The 19,082-nt window shown below is 39.1% G+C and overlaps 2 protein-coding genes across 4 annotated transcripts in view; both read left to right on the forward strand.

Annotated features, from left to right (window-relative positions):
* LOC116850584 overlaps window positions 1–14,462 on the forward strand; it is a 21,271-nt gene extending 6,809 nt beyond the window's left edge. The window contains exons 2-5 of the mRNA XM_032829048.1: window positions 9,047–9,147; window positions 9,964–10,158; window positions 12,880–13,085; window positions 13,964–14,462. Of these exons, the coding sequence (XP_032684939.1) occupies window positions 9,057–9,147; window positions 9,964–10,158; window positions 12,880–13,085; window positions 13,964–14,122 (651 nt within the window). The 5' untranslated portion in view covers window positions 9,047–9,056 and the 3' untranslated portion in view covers window positions 14,123–14,462. The remainder of the gene's footprint in view (window positions 1–9,046; window positions 9,148–9,963; window positions 10,159–12,879; window positions 13,086–13,963) is intronic.
* A 1,678-nt stretch (window positions 14,463–16,140) lies between these two features.
* Window positions 16,141–19,082, forward strand: part of LOC116850582 (putative ATP-dependent RNA helicase TDRD12) — a 10,280-nt gene continuing 7,338 nt past the window's right edge. The window contains exons 1-4 of one of the 3 annotated variants that reach the window (XM_032829042.1): window positions 16,141–16,351; window positions 16,431–16,514; window positions 17,314–17,386; window positions 17,477–17,658. In XM_032829042.1, the coding sequence (XP_032684933.1) occupies window positions 17,323–17,386; window positions 17,477–17,658 (246 nt within the window). In that variant the 5' untranslated portion in view covers window positions 16,141–16,351; window positions 16,431–16,514; window positions 17,314–17,322. Of the gene's footprint in view, window positions 16,352–16,430; window positions 16,515–16,703; window positions 17,164–17,313; window positions 17,387–17,476; window positions 17,659–19,082 lie in introns of those variants that run through there. The other 2 variants (XM_032829041.1, XM_032829043.1) reach the window with 2 other exon arrangements.

Below are 19,082 nucleotides of genomic sequence, written 5' to 3' on the forward strand. Positions count from 1 at the left end.
ATATATATATATATATATATATATATATATATATATATATATTAAAAAGATAAAACACACATATGCAACACTGGAACTATTTCGACGATGCCGAATAGTGATTTTAGCGAAAGCTAATTCACATGAATATTGCACGATTTGAAGAGAACTATGCAATAGCTATTATTTAAATTCTTTTTGTCGCTCGTGGTTTTCACGATTTTAAGATCACCTTCAGTTTCTTAAATGGAAATTGACTTTTATTCTCTATAATAAAAATCGTAGATAATATTAAAACAAATTCGGCCACTTGAACAGTACAATCCCTTCAAACAAACCTTGCTTGATTTATTGTATTTTTAATGTAATAACCCATTATTACAGTTCTGAAACGAAGTGGTTCCAGCTAGGTGCTCCACCTCATATATATTCTATATTGAAAGCTTAAATATTCACATATTTAAAAATCGAAATAATAAGAATGTTCAGAGTTAGATGCCAGTGTTATTAGTGCCCAGGCATTGGTATTTTTTCCTTATACATTTCCATACGTTGTAGGGAAGATCATAAAAGTTATAAAATGCGCGGAGCGCGTCTAACATTTGCGTTGCAAATCGCGAAGCATATTTGCTTGAGTATTTTAATCGAACGATGTAATGTAAGAAGCAGGTAGTTCTATAGTAGACATTATAATCAAATAATGTGAAAGTCTCAATTAAGCGATAAATAAACGCAGGATACATCCGGGATACCAGGAAGGTTTCATCTCTACGCGCTTTATGGATATAACGATAAGAAGACGCCAGGATGTCGCCAGGATGCCGGAGAAAAAGAGAAGGAGAGTACGAGCAGGGCCCGTCGCGTAATTCGCGAAAAAGTGAAAGACCTAGCGGCTTGAATTAGTCGCAAAACACCGATTCTCCCCGGCGTTTCTCTCCGGCAAGCCGCGGGGGAGCAGTGCGGCGCGACTCGTAACGGTACAAATTTCAAGATCGTACTCTCGCGGGCGTTCTTCTTTCGCGTCGCGCTCAGGATCCCTCGGGCGGTTCACGTGTCTTTGCAACGTTTGTCGAACGGGAATAACGAAACTAACGAGTCGGCTCGGGATCGACTTTCCTTTCTATCGCCGGATATCGATGGGAACAAGGACGCGTTTTGCTCCTTGAATTCCCCTCGGAAGGTGCCATCGTCGGTTCCCCGTGCGAACGTGCGATAGCCGACGATGACACTCGAGGGAATTTCGCAATGTGTTCGCGATATACGTGCATATCAGAAACATTTCCGAAATCATTTCCATTATCCATTCGTGTGTAATCGATTACGCAACGTCACGTCATTTAATCGTAATGGTAATTTTCGCAGCGTGTTGCCACTTAGCGATCCCACACCTTGTCCGGAAGTGTGATAAATAATGATCTCGTGCAGAGGAGCTACCGAACACCTTCGCCCACGCGCACAATTAGCACAGTGAGTTCATTAATTCTGAAACTGGTAGTTTCAATCTCGACGGAATGCGAAGGATCGGTCGTTTGCATTCGTTATAAAAATATATTCAGCCGCGCGCTCATCAATAACGTCTACAGATACGGCCGGGTTGTCCTGAAAATTTGCATCGAGGTGCGATATTTCAATCGCGGATCGCCGATGAAATCGTCGTTCTCGAGGGCTCTTGTCTCTTCGCGTCGACATCTCTATTCGACCGGGGAACAGCCACAATACCCGACGATAACTTGAATATCTCGTGCCATTTCCCGCAAGAGACTGTCACGTAAACACTTACTCCTTTCAGCTGCAGAATAAATGATAATCGCTGTACCGGCACGATAAGGAGATAGAAAATGCACGCATAAAGGAGGCTCTGAGATACTTTACTGCTATTCATTCCGAGAGCAATTAAGCAATTACGATTGGAGATCACAGATCACGACGAGAGAAAAAGAAAGAGAGAGAGAGACATGACATATTTTTAGAATATTACTTCTTGTTCCGAGCTAGGCGTTACTTTCGCGACAGTTGACTCAATTGTGTCGGCAGGCGGCATGTGAAAAAAGTTCTTGTGTGTAAAAGAGGCCTAACGCGGTATCTTCGCCGGTAATGCTCATTCGAGACACCGCTACTTCGCGAGTGTCACGAACGGTTTAGAAAGTCGCAGCCCCTCGCTGTCTGGCAACCGTGCTTCGAGGAAAGTCAGTTCTGCCCGATAAAAATTAAATAAAAAAAGCGCGTTGCAAAATCACATCAAGTTTCACTGGTCGCGGACGACTCCGCGAACCATTTCTAAAGTCATCGTGAGTCCTCTCCTCTCTGAGTCTGCTGAATCTCGAACAACAATACCTAACATCGTCTCTCTCGCGAGTCTCGAGATTCGAGACGCTTCGACTTCCTTGTTTCGAGATTCGTGCATTCGAAACATTCGTTGGGCAGACAAGTACTTTACACGTCTTCAGTTTTGCAATTTGGCGCAAACATCATTCAGCTTGACTACGAATACTCTTCCGAACATTTTCCCCGTGTGAAAAATGAGGTGAGGTGTCGCGGAAATATGCAATTTGTTCCACAAAGTAACGTCTTCTCAGAGAGGAATGACATGAAATAACATTGCGTAACTTTCAGCACTTACTACCACCTTGTCAAACACGATTATTTGCACATAAAAGTGATGATGTTTTAATTGCTCTTACTCTTACGTAAACAGTCGAGCTCTTCTGGGAATGTAGTAACGATGGTAAAAGGGCGTATCTTGTCTTTTACGAGGAATATATAATCGTACAAATGCGCTATGAGTCCTAAAGCTCCTATCTTCAGATTAAATTAATTAGTCATTGTTACGTCACGTTAACGACGTATACGTTGTAAGATTTGTTGCTTCCGCGTTCGGGAACGATGAAGCGATAAAATGCGTGAGAAATATTTCAGTTAGGAGGCACTTACAACGATGCGATTAGCTCGCGAGAAGAAATGAGAAAATTATGTTTGAAGTGAAACTACGTATTTTCGTGGGACACGTGAAATTCCACTACATAATTTCATATTTACCTCACAATTTAGACGATATAATAATACGATAATAATATTAATTGTCTTGCTTATCTTAATCCCTAAGTTGATATAAAATTCAATTCAAGTTGATTTGGTCCAATTTTATTTAAGTTTAATTTGAGAATGAATTTTCTTACCACGATCGATCGAGCTGAACCTTAATGAATTTCACGGTGGTCACGGGGTCACTGGACCCCGATTGCTCAATCTTTTTCTTCCACGCCCGTAAGTCTCACACGAGACAATGTATGTGTGAGACGTATACGGTCGCAGCCGCATGCAACAGGTTCCAGATGAAAAACTCGTGCTTCACGCATTCTTTTCCTCAGACTGAATCCAGCCAACTGGATCTTTGATTCTTCTTTATAGGATAGTATTATTTACATCCTTGTTGTAACTACAAGAATTGAGCGGATTTATGCAGGTTATTATCGAGAATATGGAAGATTGGCGCAGTTGATTACCGCGATTATGAGATGGCAATATTAAAATTTGACAAATAAGTTTTGATAATCATGACATTAAGAATCTCGAAAAATTTTATTACTCCCAATTCAATTTAATTCCTTAATCATATGAAGTACGTTAACATGCTGACGATAAATCCATCACAAATGATATTCAAATTTTCTGCAAAATAATAATAATAAAACATTGGTTGAACATTATTTTCATTCGTGGCTCCTTAAGATAGATAATATTTTGCTCCAGCGCTGAACAAACTTAGTACTGAGAAAAAAACACTTGAAAATTTTTGTGAGATATAATATTTCTTCACAGAAGTAAATTTTATTTCATAGAAATTAACTTTACATTTTACGAGATAAATTTTCAAGTATTTTCTCTCAGTGTGTTTTGGAATTTGAATCGGACAGCCAATGCGTTTACGTGTCGCAGGATTACGCCGCGGATTATATGATATAAAATAAATCGTCCTGTGTGAGTGTGCCGTTTAATCAAGACGCGTTAAGTCCATTAAGAGACTGCACTGTAAGGCGTAAGATAAAAGAGGAAACGTCTGTACGCGCGTCGCGTACGGCAGACGCGCGTTTCGTCGAGGAAAATTGCGTGCGGGATGCGTGTACACTGAGGACGCTAATGAGGTGCGTTTGTACACGCGCATGGAAAACTTCTTTCGCAAGAAGATTTACACAACCAGACTCGATAATAACCGAATCCGTGGCATCCGTTCGCGGTCGCTCGGTCGAGAGAACGGTCGCGAGAGAGTGCCGCACAAGCATATGTCTGCCGTCTCTAGTCAGAAAAATTACGATTCCCGGGCACGTTGTTACTCGAACCGAGTGATATCAGAACAACCCCGAGAAGAAGCCGCGTTGACGTAAGAGACGAATGGGTTGATGAGAGCTCGAGGGTGACGTAACGCCGAGGAATTTTGTAACGCGGACGAAAAAGGGATTGAGTTGACGAGTGCTCGACGATCCTCGATTGTATTAACGCTACACGGAGAGTATGTTCGATTTTTTTCTTCACGTAAATTCTCTTCAATTTTACTCAGTTTTCTGTAGCGCAGGAATAAACTGTCAATAAGTTCTATTTTACCGAGGAACTTGGCGAATTTTTAGCACATTTTAATTCCTAAAATACAAGGAGCACGTATAAAATAAAAAAGAAAAAAAATAGCACGTATAAAATAAAAAATATACATTATCGCCGAATGTCAGAGTCTGCTCCTCGACTACAAAATTCTATAGCGATTTTTATTATAAAATTGTCTCTATGTACACTGAAGGAAAAATTACCTTAAAATCAAGAAATATTTCTTTGATATGGGTGCCATTAACATATTTATCTAAATTTTCTTTATTTAAACCAAATATTGTTTACTTAAATCAGGTAAACAATATTTGATTTAAATAAAGAGAATTTAGATTTAAGTAAATATGTTAATGGCACCCATAAAAAAAATTTATTGATTTTAAGATAATTTTTCCCTCAGTGTATGTGTTTTAACCATTTTAACACTATACTATAGTATGGCGTTAAAATGGTTACGACACTTTCCAATTCGATGAGTTGCGAAAGAGATGGAAATCGTTCTTATGATTTTCTCACGATCTATTCCAAGATATTTATCGTCGTTCTTTTCGCCGTCTTGATAAACGCGCGACATTAGTGTGAGGGATGATCACGAAAAAGGATTTGCTTGTCGAAATAATGACCGCTCGACAATCGACTGTATTAACGCTATATTAACGTTTTAATTCTAAACGTGGATATAAAATTTACTCAGACCAACTTTTTCAACGTGACTGTTCTTAAAAACATATTTTGTTTTTCAATTGTAACTTTTTTCAATTTTATTCATCAATTTCAAAGGATTTAGCATCCTCGACGTTTTCCGATTAAAAAAGAAGAATTGAATGTCCATCATTTTCCTAATAGTTATGAGCAAATAAAAATTCACTGGCTACAATTTATTCATGTTTAGGATTTACGTAACTTTCTTATGTTTACGGTTTCAGGATTATATATATATATATATATATATATATATATATATATATATATATATATAAAATGTATAAGAGCGGCTAAATGAGTGCGATGCTTTTCGATTTGATGACTTTCACAAGCGATGAGTGCGATCGTTCTAACGATTTTTGCTTGTGTTTCGAAACTTATATAAAAAAAAAGAAATCGCCTTTTATGCACGCAAGAAAAGAAACCAACCCTTTATACGCGCAACATTGTAATGCGAGGCAGTCTTGCGGGACGTATCTTGGCGCGAAATAACAATCACGATGTTGGATATTAACACGCGGCAACAGATACCGACGATCACTACCTTTGGCTCGCAATTTTGTTTCGTTTTTCAATCTCGTCTGTCTTTCTCCGGTCTCATCCGTCCGGATCGGTCATTACACACACGCATGCTGCTAATTTTGCTAAATATTACTTACCGCTCTCATAACCCATCAACCTCTATTCCTAACGTCGAGCCACTAACTTTCAATCTGGACACTCCATTTCACACGCGGTGTACATTTAATAATAAGTGCGCGCCGTCATACGCGGCACAGCGCGTCATTATGGGATAACTCCTACGCTTCTATCTAATTAGGGACTACACGCGAAGAAAATGATATGGAGTCAACGGTGGATCGTTCTACTGTGAAAGATAAATAATGCGAGAGGCGACACACGATACGGAATCGCGAATTCGACTGCATCGCAATCTGTTGGCTATGTCAAGGTTCTCGATCCTTCAGATTCGACGAAAAAGAGAGAGGGAGAGAGAGAGAGAGAGAGAGAGAGAAAGACAGAGAAAAAAAGAGATGTCTTTTCGTTCGTTTTACGCGCTTCGTTTCGCCTGTGTCGGACGAATATTTATGCGATTATTATTGTAATGCGAAAGCGCGCCATTCACCTTCGTCAAATTGCGCCTCCCATGCGAGCGTGAAAACCCGCTCATTGTTTTTGTAATATATTGGCATGAGTACAAGGAACGTGTGTGTTGTGATCGTGAATCGTTGATATACGATGAATGATAAATATGGATGAGGCGGTAGCTAAATTATATATTTGGCAGCCTCATAAATCTCACCGTTGAATGTGAACCTGTATCCGCCGTTGTTTCGCGTAAACTCGGCGATGCGGGTTGAATGCTATTGGCTAAATGCGATTAAATATGGTTGATGAAGGATCATTTCTCTCTGTCGGCCTCCGCGTGAGAGCTTCGGGATTTCCACGAGAGAAATCACCTGGCGGTTCGAATTCGGGCGGGAATTGAATGACGAGACCGGCAGAAAACGCGAGCTCTTCTCCTTTCTTCGGCGTCTTTCACAGACGCGCGAAATGTCGCATCCCAGCGATCGTAACGAATAACGATTCGGGAGAGCACATTTTTGCCGGCCCGCGACGTTTTGCAACGGCAGTCGTTTGATGATCTCCTTAGAAAGTGGTTCGTCCGGCATTCGTCCCGCCGCCACGGCGGATCGTAGTCATTAGCTAAACCGTCACGAAGCGCCGACGTTTACGTGACGCACCAAATCAATCTGGGAGTCATAATCCCGGCTGGGCTCCACTCTAAATTGAATCGAGCTAGTTCGGCGGTAAATCCGCGGAGTGCAGCTCGTCGAAATATTACGCGAGTGAAAGTCGCGCCGTTTCGGTATAGCAGCGATGCACCTAGGAGTAATTCTAGTAACTGGTACGCGCGATCTCGCGGACTCCGTTTACCTCTCCCCCGTGCAATTTGCGCGATACCGGACGTAAAAAGCGAAATCTCCAGCGGACGGAATTGAAACTCGCAGCGAGCGAGCCGCACACTGGACGAACAACGGTGGTTAGGCGCGAAAGCCGCGGCAGAAAGGAACTGTGTCGAAAATTTTAACGATTAGGACTCGCCTTGCAGATTCAGCACATGCGTGCATCATAAGAGCCTTGTAACCCCGTAACCTCGAACTGCTAAACACTCGCCGGCGTTGGCAAATGTTCAGCGTTCCCGTTCCGCGGGATTGTCGACTTTCCTGCAAATTCTGTAATGCTATCCTGCATCATGACACGCTGCCGCTCAGTGTCCGCGTCGCGCGCCCTGATTTTTACGTAATCGCCGTTTGCACGAGGTTTCACGGCCACTTGGCGCCGCGGCACGAACAGACGGGCTCGAATTGTTGTTGTTGTTATATTTGCAGCGCATTTCCCGACAAGCGATTGCAAACGTCGAAAGTAGCGTAAAAAGTGTCATGGTCGGTTTTCCTGTAATTAGAAACAAGCGAAACTCAAGAAGCTTAATACTCGCATAATTACACCGTGTGGACTGCATAAAAAGTAGTACGATGTCTTATTATTGTTTGAAGTGTGGGAGCTCTTTTGTCCCGTTGGATTTGGAACACGAGCATATTCTTTTTCTCTCTATATACATAGTTTCTACGAAATAGTTTGTGCCAACGACCGCCGGGGCTGTCAGTTCATAGATACGTCGCGAAATAAACGAGACTCAGACGATTAATTTATCAAGATACGATTGATCCCATGCGATCGTGTGAATGGACGATTCGTCAAATTGATAGCACTTCTCAACAGTATTAATGATTGATGATGATAATACGGTTGTTACTTTAGTTAAATTCTGAGAATAGCGATGAAGTTCCTTATTCTTTCAAAGTGAATCAGTAAAAATGTTAGTACTTTCTCTTACTTAAATAAAACGTCAATATATTCATTGAATATACTTTAACTCGAAAGTGTGTGATTAAGATCATCTTTAGAAAACTCTGCGTAAACTGAGTCCTTACTCTCTGAAAGTAAATCAGTGAAAATGTTTTGGATTAGATCGATAAAAGGACCATTTCACGCCGATAATCAGTGAATATTTATTGATTTTCAGTGGAAACACTTCCAGCTTTACTGCTTCATCTTATATCTGATTGATTTTAATCAGTGCAAGTAAGATTTCACTGCAAAATCTGTACACTATGAATTTGTTATGCGCTGTGTTAAGTTCAACTATTTGCGTTTGCGACGGTGGAATTACCGGTTTCTATGCGATTTCGGTGCAATAACTATTCATGTTTGCAAACTGCATCAATAATAGGAACAGTTGCTTTATCAACTAATTCTTTCAGCGAGATTTTACTAATTGCAATGCTATACCTATAATTGAACCACCAGTTATAAGCATAGCATTTCAGTGAAGAATACACTGATTGTGTTTTAAAGAGTAGATAGTTATTACTTGAAACTCTGGTCTCAAGCGAGATACTCAGATTTAAATATAAAGTTAGACGATAGTCTTTTTTTTTCAATTGAATGATGTGGAAATTTAACATATATTATAATTATTCTAAAAAATTTTAATTTGAGTAAGAATTTGAGTATCTCACTTGAGACAATTTCAGGTGACAAATATTAATATATGTCTTAGAAGTGGAAAATAGCATATTTACACGAAGGACGACCAAGCCGTTAAAATATCCGCCGATGAACTGATGAAAAATTCAAGCACGTAACACCGCGTCTTGCGAAATTCAATTATGATAGACCGTGCTCTTCCTTTCTGTTCAAGGTCCGGGAGTATGAGGGCTATTTGCTTACTCCTGCTCGGCGTCGCCGTCGTGAGTGCCCAGCGTCGTTTAGCCTTGCCCGATCCGCGAAGCTGCGCGAGCCGTAAGTATATTCCAGCAACATATTTCGTAATCGCGCGCTCTAAGTGCGGACGGCTAACTAGGTGGAAAATAACGGGAAACCGGGGTCGGCAAAAGACAGAGAGAAGAAAGAGAAGACGCGAGTACACACTGGGGCATTCTTCATTCATTAGGATGCAGTCACGTTGATTCACCGCAGCTTCGTGTAAATAATTTCTCGCATTAGCCGTCGAACGTTTGCATAGAATTTCACTTCATTGACGATCTTTCGCGACGCACGATATTGTGAATCAGCCGAACTCGTTATTTGGACGATACGAATGCTAAAAAATGGCGTAAGAAATGATTAAATTATTCCAAATGGAACAGCTAATTTGTTCGCAATTTTACATTCGTTAAGCTTTACATACGAGTGTGTGATCTTCGGAATATTTGCACGATGATACGACTGCAGTCGTATTTTGTATTTTCTTGATATCCTTTTCAGTTTTAATTCTTATTTTTTTAATTCTAATTTTTAATTTTAATTTTTAATTCTTATTTTTAATTCTTATTTTTTAATTTTTATTCTTGGAGATTAGAGAAAGTATACTATAAATTTGCTGTTCTCACTTATTCTCTTCAGTTTAACGATTCAATAACAGACATGGAGTTTCATATTTCTTCTTTCTCCTCTCTCTTTCTCTTTTTCTCTCTCTCTCTCTCTCCCTGTAAGCTACAATAGACATTTATAAATTAATGAATAGTTATATTTAACAAAGTTCTTCATGAGCTGGCAATAGAATATGATCACGATTAATGATATTATCAGTGACACATTAATGTATTTATTATCCAGGCGTTCGTCACGCATCGTACAGGGATGGCAGGGGGGTCGCTCACTCATACTTCTTCAGCTGGGAACATCAGCCGACCAGAAGTCTTGAGGTTGACTGGCTGGACGCTCGCAACATCTGCCGTCGTCACTGCATGGACGCTGTGTCCCTGGAGACTCCACAAGAGAACGAATACATCAAGCAGAGAGTAGCGAGAGGTGAGCTGACGACGGTAAACACGGATACGCAATTATCTGTCAATTTTATCCGCTATAAGAGACTTCTTGTGACGTCTCATGAACGGCTGATTTGGAAAAGGCCGACTCGTAAATTCCCGATCGTTCATTTCGACAGACCAGGACACTGACAAATTGCAGATTTGCGGATTCGACGGTAATCCGTGTTCTCCGCGTCTCGTGACCTCGTCATTTCTCAAGAGCCTTATTCTGAGCGCACGCTTAACGTTAACCCATTTGCATCAGAAGCGGACACATCCGTTCACTTCGCCTGGCCATTATCACGGAAGCGGATATACTCGTGCGCAGTTCAAGCTTGCTTGACATAGAAATTCATGTCAACCTGCAAGCGAATCCAAGAATATTCATCGTAATGATACAAAATTCAATATTATAGAAATATTTGTTTCAAATCTCAAAATGATGCAAATAGGTTCAATCTGGCCATCTGACTTCAAGTTTGATTTTCCTCATATGAACGTCACGTATGACTATCGGCAGAATTAGAAAGATGCATTCAGCATTCGCCGTGAATACGGTCCAGAATATAGTCCCAGATCTCATTAGCGCCGAGGAATACGTTACTCGAGAACGAATTGTTCTGCAACTGATCCCGTGACTTGTTTGCGAGCGAATTTTCGCGTGGAGATCCACCGCTAGCGGGGAAGCCACCGGCACAAAGTGTAGCCCGCACGGAGCGCGTGAGAAGTAAAAGCGAATTCTTCTCGGTCGATTTACAGGCACAACGTTGCACAACGTTGGCAAGATTAGGTTTTGCGAGGGTAGTACCGATTTGCAGGCGCGTCCGTCGATTCGAATGGCGCAACTTCTCTCCGCGACAGCTCATTCCTCTACGTCGGCTTTTTATGACTCTGCCTGACCCTCGCAATTGATCGGCAAGGAATTTGAGTTGCAATTTAAGTTCGCAGGGGACTAGGTGCACGCGCGTGTGCCCCTATACAGGCCGAAGCGGGTCACTTTCACTTGACCGTTGATGCCCCGTGCGGAAAAGTCGACGTGAAAGGGACTTGGCGTACTTAGGATTTAACGATTTGTCTTCCGAGCGCTAATGAGATGTTTGTTGCCATCAAAGTGGGTGTTACATCGATCACCCGCGTTTGTCAACTTTGGTTCGAGCTTTGGCATCGTTGTCTACGCTTACGAATTTAAAGCCCGTATTAATAATCGTTACTTGAAGCTTACCTCAGGTGAGACATACATATTTGAATTTAGAGTTAGATGTGAATTTCTCAGCTGAATCGTAATTACAAGTATAGCGCCACGTATATCATATAATTCAATTGAAAAGTTCTATTTTATTTCTAAAAGGTTGTGTTATAGATATTACTTGTTTCAAGTGAGATATTCAGATTTGGATTCAGGGTTAGATGAGAATTTTTTAATTGAATCACAATTACAGACATAAGTGTCAAATATATTATAATTCAACTGGAAAACTTAGATCTAACTTTGAACAAAAATCTGAATATCTTGCATGAAATTAGTTTCAGGTAACAATTATTAATACAGACTTAAATTTAGATCTGTATCTTACGTGAGATAAGTTTCGAATAACGACAATTATATATGAGCCTAAAACAGTCGTTGAATTTTATCTGCCTTGCGTGATGTACTATATTATATATTATTAATTCATATTATTTATCTCATATATATTATATTATTAATTATCTAACATATACGGCGTAATAAGACGTCGTATTAACATCTAAGCGTAGATCATCGGACTTGACTCGTTTAATTGTTCAATGAGGAAAATCGAAAGCTGAGGCTCTGCGGAAAACCGCAAATTCGAAGCATAATAAGGAAATGTCGGGCGAAATTTAATTCGAGGCATCATGACCGGAGGATGAAACCGCGAGTGAGCGAGTTCGGCGCCTTCGAGAAGTTTAACATCCGCATCTTTCGTCACGGCCTATCTTAATTAATTCGCACGGAGCTGCGGGTGACGTGCTCAAACTTTGAGGAACAGTCGCGCTCTTTGCATTCACTTTTCGTACAAATTTGTTTTTTTATAACTCACCCATGAAACACTTGCGAGTTTGTCCAAGGTCGCTCGCGGATGCAAATTCGCATTTCGCATTAAAACAAACCGAAACAGCGAACCCTCGCAAGTCGGTTGTGCATCGCGTATTATTACACGAAGATACTTCGGAGTTAGTAATTTCCTTGTTAATGACAATAATGTCGCGACTCGTGCATATGACATTTTAGACGAGCTTGAAGTTATCGCTCGGCCAACAGCATGTTATTTGATTAAGACATTTCGCCATCATTAGGGGAATGATAGTCGTTAACCCGCGCTTCGATCCACGCTTGATACTTATGAACAATCCATTGTCATTTTATTTCGACTAATTCTACACGCGAAAAAAGGTTCTCGTTGCGACTACGGTGACGCGGACTTCCGGATATAATCGGTGGGTCTCGCGAACCATTATTTAGAAACTGATAAGTCGTTTACCGTGTAATTTATCGTCGCCATTCAGACAGAAAGACAGTAAGAGATTCGGTCCTTTCCTTCGTCATGGGTTTACTCGCAGCGCTTTTCTCGACTATCTGTTTCTCAATATAAATTAAATATATCGCATTTCTGCGCATTGAGCTTCGTTATTTCGAGGACAGGTTTGAGCTTACAAATATTTATATTATATCGGTATCTTATATTAACGGTTTCACCAGGAAACGTAAGATACATTTGGACGTCTGGTCGCAAGTGCAACTTCAACGGTTGCGACCGAGCTGATCTCCAGCCCCAGAACATCAACGGATGGTTCTGGTCCGGATCTGGCGCCAAGATCGGACCAACGACCCAACGTAACTCCGGAGACTGGAGCAATACAGGAGGATACGGTCAGCCACAACCGGACAATCGCGAGGCTGCACAGGTACGGTTTCGATGATCATCTGTTAATCCTTAATGTACAGCACAAAAATGTCCAAAAGCATCCCAGAGACGTCCCAACCACGTTGTGATATTTCTGAATCATCTCTAGGATGTATTTTGAATATTTGTGCTGTATGGAGTCTGGATAATGAGTGAATAAGGAATATAAAAACAAGATTCGCTTAAGGAATGAATCTTGCACTCTGTGTTTTAGCCATTTGTAAACTCTCGACGCTTCTATAGAGACTCGCTTCTTCTATATAGATTCTATATAAGTTATATAATTGATATAAAACTAATTTGATTAAAAAAAAACTGATATAAAATTGAGACAAAAATTTTTTTTGTGAAAACAGAAATGTTTACTAAAGAGCGTGACGAGGTCATAACGGAAATATCTCAAGCAATAAAATAAACTGTGTAATTTTGGGAGTAACGAAAATGTCAAAAGACGCCCTCTCGCTAAAAGCGGGCCAAACGGCTCTAACACGCTTTCTTTTGGCGTCGACCCCGTGAAACTTTGATTTATATTCTTGCAGAGTAAAGTGAAAGTACTTTGGCATCTTCAGATTTATCGTTGCTCTTATATGTGACCTTTCGCATCGTTTATTCTTATCAACGCGTCTCGCTCTCTTAACTTGGCTTAGAAACTTGAAATTAGAAACGGTTTAAGATCTTATTTCTTCATTTTTATGAGAATAACGATTTTGGAAGCATTATAATTGAGAGACTATTTTGGCAATCTTCATAATATTCGCAGAAAAGATAGCTTTAATTTCATATTATTGAAATAATTGAGCATGTACCATCCCTCAGTCCGAGATAGATTTTTTTGGATTAAGAATATGAGAATAGGAATAATTTTCCCGTTTCTTGCAGGGTAATGACGAGTCTTGCCTGTCTATCTTGAACAACTTCTACAACGACGGCATCAAGTGGCACGACGTGGCGTGTCATCACGTGAAGCCCTTCGTGTGCGAGGACAGCGACGAGCTCCTCAACTTCGTCGCGTCCCGAAATCCAGGGCTCCGTTTGTGAAAGGCGACCGCGGCGGACTCTCGGGCAAGCAGACTATCGTCGTGCATCGAAGAAAGAAGCGCGAGGAACGGAGACGCGGCGGTGTTACACGAGCGGTGTTACCGTGCGCTCGCGCGCGCACACGTCTCTGTCTCTCTACTCTTTCTCTCTGTCGCACCTTTATTTATAATTACATACTAACCGATATCTCCTTCTTTTTAACGGCCGCGATTGTAGTGCTACGCGATTCACCGTAAGCGGAATGATAGGTAGCTCGAATGCATTTAGTATTATATACAACGTAATTCTTGTAATTTTTGTATTCTTTTCGTAAGAGAATAAATGCATTATCTCATTTGTAGCGGAGGATATACCGTAATTTTCCCAAATTTAATTTCCGAGAGAAAATCCTTAGTTTTCAATTACTCACGACTTAAGGGAATGCCGAAGTCCTCGATTGGTTGTAAAATGCGCCGATCCAGTTGTCTCTCTGGTTCATCTCGATTGTAAGAATATGATAAATAAAATCTGTGTAAAATATAAACACACATGTATGTGTGTGTGTGCAAATAAGTAGTATTTGTGTGCACAAAAAATAGCAAAGATAAAATCACGACCAATCATGACTCGATTTTGTTTATGGTTACGGATACGGATATGTTTACGGACCATTGGACTCGCACCTTTACACCAATGCTTTAGCGAGTTGGCGTCAATATGGCATCGGAAAGTGTACCTAGTGCACACTTTCATAGTCTAGAAACTCGTAAAGTGCAATTGTCCTAGCTGCATTCTGTTAAAGCATAAAAGCGAAAGCTGTATTGCGTGAAAAACATAGAAAAATGCTAGGTTGCTGTGTCGAGAGATGCAAAAACCGCGCCGCATCGTGGCGTCAAAAAGACGGACGATTGTGGTACTTTGATTGGTTTCCAACAAGAGACACAATTCGACACAAGTATCATCCTATCTTTGGGTGCTTTCCAGTTGCATATACTGCGTTATTATCTTACAAGATATTTTAGATAATATGTGACCAATAAACTGGTTTTGTGTACGTCAAGATGTGTTAAGCAATTGGAAAGCACCTTTTGTTACTCACTAAGGGTGCTATTTCACGTGTCGTACGACAAGCTTTTCGGATACGTTTATTGGTTGGCGAGTAGAGTATTTCTAGGTTCTCTGTTCGTCAACCAATGAACGTATCCAAAAAGCTTGTCGTATGACACGTGAAATATCAGCCTAAATGTGAAACAAAGATAGAATAATGTTTGTGTTGACTTGTCTCTTGTTGGAAAACAATTTTATATATCTCTTATATATCCTTATATATCTAGTGATTTTAAGGTCGGTATTCATAGTCGAATCTTATTTCAAGACCTTCTTAAGTAATGTCTTAAGATGCGAATACGGCTTTGTGATTTGTTCATGACATCTTAAGACAGTACTTAAGATGATCTTAAATATAAGATCGGACTATGAATACCGGCCTAATGGCTCTTGCACACAGGACGCGGTAATGCTCGTGGCGGAAGTTCGCGCGACAGCCAATCAATATGCTGCTTTCCGAAATAACCTTCTAGCTCTTACGGAAAAACAACATATTGACTGGCTGTCGCGCGAACTTCCGCCGTGCGACAAGCATTACCGCGTCCTATATGCAGAAGCCATAAGAGTGAGACAAATATATCTTATCTCGCTCTAACTTATTGCTTTACAAATGGCGCCCAACCATAAGAAGTTATTCTTTTCAACGGATTTCCTGTCAATAGGGGACACGAAACAGGACCACTTTCTCTACTCGCGCCCTATCAAGTTCAGTCTCCTTATCTCTTACTTCATGGTGTAAGATACACAAGTGAATGCGTCACATACGCAGACCGCCGCCATGTTCTCGCATACAACCGGAAACCTCATACGACGCAAGTCCGAAGCCTTGGTTAGCAATCTTATGGCGTGTTACGGGGGGTCCGGGGAGCGAAGCCCCCCAGTTACATAGCTAGAGATAGACGGTATGACTGAATAATTACCAATTTTTTAATCAACAATTGTAATAAATTAATAGGCTTTTTAATACAACACGGTGTTTTAGCATCTACAATATATTATAGTATAATAAATATGATAACGAGCTAAATATTAATAAAACAATATTATGGTACCGATATAGAAAACGGTACAAAGATACATAAAAAACATGTTTTCACACAGTACTGGAAAACGCATGCGTATGTAGCCACAGAGCATATTTGTGTCAGTACTTTATGTCTATGTGATAGATTTTCTAACCTAACACGCCCTCAACTTTGTCTATTAATATCTCGCTTCGCAGTAGAGAGCGACAATTTTGTCAGAGGAAAAAGTTATTTGGTATGCAAAAACGCGTCGATTGAGTCTATTTTCATCGAAATCGGAGGTGAGGCCGCTAAACTAAATAATTACCATATATATATATATATATATATATATATATATATATATATATATACATATATATATATATATATATAATTAATAAAATGACAAAAATATTTTTGATATTATTCTCTTTCTCTCTGTCTCTCTCTCTCTATATATATTACAGATTTTAAGTTTAAATACATATTAGTAATGTATGATTAATTACGATTAATTTTGAGCTTTTGAATTTCGCGGCTGCATTCCTGATCATTTCTAATTGGTTCACTACACATTATGTCACTATGCGTGACGTCATCATGCACAAGGGTACACTTTTATATTTACATCATGGCAAGAGCCACTGAATTGAGGTGCTTTCATATATCCTTCTAACATAAACTTCAAACAAATACATGGTGAAAGGGCCAATGAGTTAGGCCTACAGCCGGAGAGAGAGAGAGAGAGAGAGAGAGAGAGAGAGAGAGAGAGAGAGAGAGAATTAAGGCGCTGTATATCGTCGTGTATGACATTTTTCCCAATCTTAGTACTCATCAACTTTGCCAATTAATTTCTCACTTCGCGGGGCAGAGCGACGTTTATTTCTGCCAAATTCTTATTCTACGTGTAAAACGTGTCAATTGAGTATATTTTCATCGATATTCGAGGTGACGTGAATAAACTGAATAATTACCCAATATTTAATTAAATATTCGCTCCAAGCGCTGGCTCTTATTGACTCAATAATATGGTTTATTTAAGTTGTATACTTTGTGCGCAAGAGTCTTTGTAGGTAGAAAGAATTATGGTTGTTTTAGATATATCAAATGTTGGGTATACAGAATACAATGAATGAAAAACTTAGTCAGACAAAGGACTCCAATCATCAAGGTAATACTTATAGATTTACTACAAAATTTATAATAATGATAAATTGCTAAATAAAAGTATTTTTAATGATCATATTTTATCTATTTTTAGATGGCATTCCTACTACAGCTAGAGCAATTAAAATAATGAATATACAGAGTCCATATGTAATGAGAGCTTATAATATTGCAAAGCGGGAAGAGGAAATTAACAAAATCAATGCACAGTTATGTGATTTTATCCAAACTCATCCTCTGAAAGGCAGTGATACAAAACATCTTAATGTTGATGATGTAATTTCACTATATTTTATTGAATTTGAATTATATCGAATAGATCATTGATTTTGTTTATCTAAAATATTTTTACAGTTTCAAACAATAAGGAAATAGTAGATAAGAAGTTAGAATTTTATTAAATATTTTACAGTTTATTTAAAATTATCTTGAACACATATACTTGCATTTGTCCATTTTCAAAAATTTTAAGTTTCATATTTTTGTATTTATTGAAGAAGCTGCAAACTATTTAAAAAATTATAATTCAATTAAAAACATTCAAATTCATCTTCTTATAACTTTAATGTCTATCTATAATAGAACTATTGTTGATACATAATGTATCAACGTCTCTCAGAACTTTAAGATCTTTTAATTTAAATTTGTTGATGATGGATAGAGTTATTGCCCTAAGTAGTTAATCAAGTTAAAAAAATATAGATATATATTAAAACTATATTAAAATATATTAAAAAGATGTTATAACCCCTAGGATTATTCATATTGGTTTTCAAACATATTTTCTTTTTTTATCACTGAATAATTGTCAGATTACACGTGAAACAAAATAGTTGATATTTTTTTAGTTCTTGGAGAATGTCGTGGTAATTACGCGCAGTAGCACGATTGTATCGTGAACGCTTTTCTAATAAACGTCAGCATTGACCACTACAGATCACATTGACCCAATGACATGACTACATATCTGAACATAAAATTTTCCGCTCTTTTTATTTCTGCTGTCAAAAAAAGGGGTTCCTATTTAAGAAATCGAAGTGGACCTTGAAATACCTTGACAATGGCCGCCAAGATCAAAGTCAAGGTCACCTTCAGATACCCCTCTTCAAACCTTACAACTTTTGTTTGAAACATTTTTTCTGAAAATGCTTTTCTGAAGATATTTTCCCAGCAAACAATTTGTTACCAAATTGTCGCCAAATTGACACCAAATATGACCAAAACTTGATGGCAAATCCGATGCCATTTATGTCCGCAATATGCTTGGGTTTTGTTAGCAAAGCTTGGTGACAAAATCTAACGCCAAATTGTTGCTAAATATCGAGCAAAGTTTGGCGTCAAACTACGCCGCACAAACTTTGGCCGGTATTTGGCGTCAATTCGGTGTTAGATTTCATCAAGCTTTGTTCGGTATTTGGCATCAATTTGACGTCAAACTGCGCCGCACAAACCTTGCTCGGTATTTGGCGCCAATTTGCCAACAACCTTTGATTTAGCAGATGTTATGTCCAATTTGATGACATTTTGGCAGCAAAATTTGTAATCAAGTGTTGGGCAAAATTTGCTTGAGCAGATTTGACTATTTGGGTTAGTGCAACTTTTAAAATGGGATACCCTGTATATACATATATACATACATATATATATATATATATATATATATATATATATATATATATATATATATATATATATATATA

The sequence above is a fragment of the Odontomachus brunneus genome, unplaced genomic scaffold (genome assembly GCF_010583005.1).
Source record: "Odontomachus brunneus isolate Ranch 3 - 2012 unplaced genomic scaffold, Obru_v1 Obru_scaffold_149, whole genome shotgun sequence".
In the NCBI taxonomy this organism is placed as follows: Eukaryota; Metazoa; Arthropoda; class Insecta; order Hymenoptera; family Formicidae; genus Odontomachus; species Odontomachus brunneus.